This window comes from Phragmites australis, chromosome 16 (genome assembly GCF_958298935.1).
Source record: "Phragmites australis chromosome 16, lpPhrAust1.1, whole genome shotgun sequence".
NCBI classification, from domain to species: domain Eukaryota; kingdom Viridiplantae; phylum Streptophyta; class Magnoliopsida; order Poales; family Poaceae; genus Phragmites; species Phragmites australis.
Window position 1 is genome coordinate 16,219,425 of NC_084936.1, and position 4,200 is coordinate 16,223,624.

Genomic DNA, 4,200 nt, shown 5'->3' on the forward strand with positions numbered 1-4,200 from the left:
TTTCCTAATATACGAACTAAAAACTTTAGCTTCAGTAGGACCACCCCACCCGTGTAAGTACTTTAAGTTCGGTTTCCTCCTAGTCCATAATTCATAAGGAGTTTTGGGAACCCAATTTAGTCTGTGCGCGACTGTTTTAAGTGCTTCTATCCACAATCAAATTGGTAAACTAGAATAGCTAAGTATACTCCGCATTATATCCATAAGTGTGTGGTTATGTCGCTCATCTACTTTATTTGGCTGAGATTCACCAGGTATAGAATATTAGGCTACTATGCTATTTTTCTAAAGAAATCTGGCAAAGGGATCATGAATTTGCTTGTAAGGAGCATGTCTCTCATAATACTCTTCCACTCGATCCAATCTCACTACTTTAATCTCTAAATTGTGCTAATTTTTTAACTCAGTCTTGAATATCTTAAATTTATCGAGAGACTTATATCGATCATTAATGGAGAAGATATAGCCATAGCAGGAGGAATCATTAGTAATGATAATAAAAGAAAATCAAAACTATCCACCGATATCACATGAACGGACTAGAAATATATGTATGAATTACCTTAAAGTCATGTGCTTCGATTGACTCTCTTCTTAATTTGCTTAAATATATTTACCTTTATTGCAATCTATCGAGTGGTAAGAGTTAAGAAAGTTTAAAGGATGAAGAATCTCTTTTTTAATGAATCGCTATATTGTTTTACTTAAAATATAGTCTAAACAATAATATTACAGTTTTGAAGAAGTCTCATCATTTGTACTTTTCTTTCTCTTATTATTTACATCACATATGATCATCATGAGGCGTACACCCAAGTTATACCAGCTATAATGTGATAGGGATAAATTACATTATGTGACACGGTCTATGGTGCGGAAGATTACGTGATGCGATGGTGTAGGAAGATTTGTTCCACGATGCATGCATACGTGTGCGCGCGTTGCGTTGGAATAAAGAAAAGAGAGGCGCACTGTGTGCTTGTTTGGCACTGTGTGCTTGTTTTGCTGTGTACTGTGGCTGGCTTGTTGCTGCTGTGGCGCAGTAGGCGCTGCAGGCAGCTTTTTTTTAATATGACCTTTTTATACGGAAATTCCTTAAATATTGTATAAATTCAAAAAATTACAAAAATAACCCACTACCGCACATTCAATCAGCGAAATCTTGTTTTCGCACATGAATGTTTCACACTTCTAATCAGTGAAAACTAGATTTTTCATACAGTAAAATAAAGAAAATACTTTTTTATGTTTGAAAAGTGCAAAAAAAAATAAAGTTTTCACACTATGTTTCAATATACATATATATATATATATACACACACACATACAATATATTCCCTTATACTTATATATTTTATATAAGGAAATAGTCCCTCCTATATATATGTCCATACTCATATGTGTATATATATACACACACACATACATATATGCATGTATACACATACATATACTCAGGACTTAGGGTTTGTTTGTTTGAGCTTCTGTTTTTGAGTTTTTCTGAAAAGCTGTGCTTTTGGCTTGTCTAAAAAACTGCTTTTGGAAATAGGCTATTGGCTTCTACAATAAATTTTTGGCTTCTCAGCACATAGCTTCTCAGAAAAAGCATATCTTAATGAGCTTTTCAGCTTTAGTTCATTTTTCTCAGAAGCAGGCTTCTGACGCTCTAGAACCCCATTTGTTCTGACTTCTGGCTTCTGCCAGTAGCAGAAGCAGAAGCAGGAAATAAACATGGCCTTATTTAGCTTTGCAAAAGTTTTGGTTTTCTTTATAAAAGTTTTTATTTCTTTTGTGTTTTGAAAATGGGTTGTTACACATATGAGGAGCCTCTTATGTCGCTGTCGGGCATACAGGCATGCCCATGGGTATATAGTTCCTACGGGTGATAGGCCTGGGTTTCACTTCTTACCCGTGGTGGGTAATAGGTGCGGGCACGGATTTAGAAATTAGCTCGCGGACATGGGTTTGCATAGCCTCACCTACGGGTTTTGTGCCCATTGCAATCCCTATCTACTGGTACGTCAGGGCAGCCCCAGTGATGCAACTCCTACTCAATCTGACAAAGCTCCTATACCATGCTAGTCAAAGGCACCGCCATATTTATTTCTTGCTGGAGGTGCTAGAATAATATCATGCAAAATGAAAGGTTTTATATTTTATAAAACAATTTACAGTTCACTATAGATATACTGAGAAAAAAATAACATAACTATAAATTGGCGTATCTATTATATATTCTGTCGAATCAACAAAAGATGGCATATGTAAATATTGAATCAATATGCACACTCGACACGTTGCAATGTATGAAAGCCATATCTTGAATTTTTTTTCAATGATTCCATATCTTTATCATATCACCAGCATTGGCTCATGGTACTATATAAAGTGGTCTATTGTTGCATCTTCTAACGCATCATTGTAATATGAACACTTATAGACCAAAGATTTGCGATGTCGACCTCTAAGATGGAAATGATCCAAAAGGGACTAGTGTGGAGAAGGTCACAATTGATGCTTCTCCTCATGTGCTTGTGGTTGATAATTCCCTTGTTGATCGTTGTGTTGTTTCTATGGCCTTAAAACGTTCTAATATAAGAGGTGTTGTAAATCTCCACTTTTATCGTTAAGAAAGTTTTCATTGTTGTATAGTTCAACTTTTTTGCCCCCTCCCTTTTTTTACATGTATGCAATTTTTTGTCCATGGAGAATGTTGATACATAATAGTGAATTAAGGTGCATAGCATAGCACTTGTATTCTTATGTAATGCTATGAGTAATTTTTTTTGGGGGTTTTGAATAAGGTCCAACATGAACTGTAGCATCAATAAGAAGTTTTACTCTATAAAAAACTATATGCAGTTAAGAGATTTCGCATGAACATGTGTGTAGCTATTGTTTAGTTGCATTTCTCGTCCTTGTTTCCGTTCTTTTCTATTGTTGTTACCTAATCGATTCATTGTTTGACATTTTCAGTGACCGCAGTGGAAGGTCCCAAGCAAGGCCTGAAGTTCTTGGATGTGGTAAATACTTTATATAGTTTGTCTCAATATTGTTTACTAGAATTCGCTCACCTTTTCAAGTGAATGTGATTTATTTAATATACTTGACCTATTTGTCTTTTTATAATTTTGAACACAGGAACATGATGTGAAGATAATTGTGACGGATTACTATATGCCTGATATGACTGGATATGATCTGCTTATCGAAGTGAAGGTAGATCCATTTCATGGGAAAAATTCTAATCTTCATATTGGCAGAACATTTGTTTCTATAAATTTACTCTAAATGTCTCTACATATTTAGAAATTGTGTTAACTAATAGAAATTATATGTATTTCCATTCAGAAATCACCTAAGCTGAGGCAGCTCCCGGTGGTGATTGTATCCTCTGACAACATCCCGGAAAGGATCACAATGTGAGTGAAAAGGAAGAAAAAGTTGATCATTTTTAGTTATTCATTTACTATATATTTAAGTAAATTCTAGCATGCATTTGTCTTTCAGGTGCTTGGATGGAGGAGCGATGGAGTACATCTTGAAGCCGGTCAAGGTTGCTGATGTACCTCGCATTTTGAGATACATATGATTGGAAAGATGAACACAACAAATAACATGGAATAGAACTTCCATAATAGTATTATATATTGAACCATATGTTTATCGTTATACATATGTGGCTAGGTATTGTCTCCATCCATGTCATGAGTTGTATTTGGTCTAATATATGTGCCATAAGATTGTTATTATGCTCATATTAGACTATAAACAATTTGTTGCTCTGAATATTGTACCTTTTTGAAATCCATATGATGTGCACTAGGTAGATCCTTAACTAGAGCAGGATACGTAGAGCATTTGGATTTCATAATACATGGTCCTAATACCCAACATGTTACTTTCTCCATCAGAACTTTGGCTCTAACTTGATGTAAACAAAAGCATTAGTTGATAAAAATTAATACCAGACAAATTTCCTTTCACCATCTCACATTTATGGACATATCATAAATCACCACCATTTTTTGTTTGCTGGAACATCATGGACCTATCAACCAATAGGTTGAACATATATACCTTTGCCAAATTCTAAAACAAAGAGATCCCAACATTTTTGTGCACATCAAAGAGTGATTTCTCTTTGAATCTTCGGAGACAACATTAGATTACCAAATGGAGGAAATTTGGTGATACAGC

At 34.9% G+C, this 4,200-nt stretch overlaps 1 protein-coding gene across 1 annotated transcript; it reads left to right on the top strand.

Moving 5' to 3' along the window:
- Positions 1–1,959: 1,959 nt before the first annotated feature.
- LOC133895090 (two-component response regulator ORR12-like) lies at positions 1,960–3,592 on the top strand. Its single transcript, XM_062335287.1, has 6 exons — positions 1,960–1,963; positions 2,488–2,601; positions 2,977–3,023; positions 3,142–3,219; positions 3,352–3,422; positions 3,511–3,592. The coding sequence occupies exons 1-6, from the start codon at positions 1,960–1,962 to the stop codon at positions 3,590–3,592; spliced, it is 396 nt and encodes a 131-aa protein (XP_062191271.1).
- Positions 3,593–4,200: the final 608 nt, after the last annotated feature.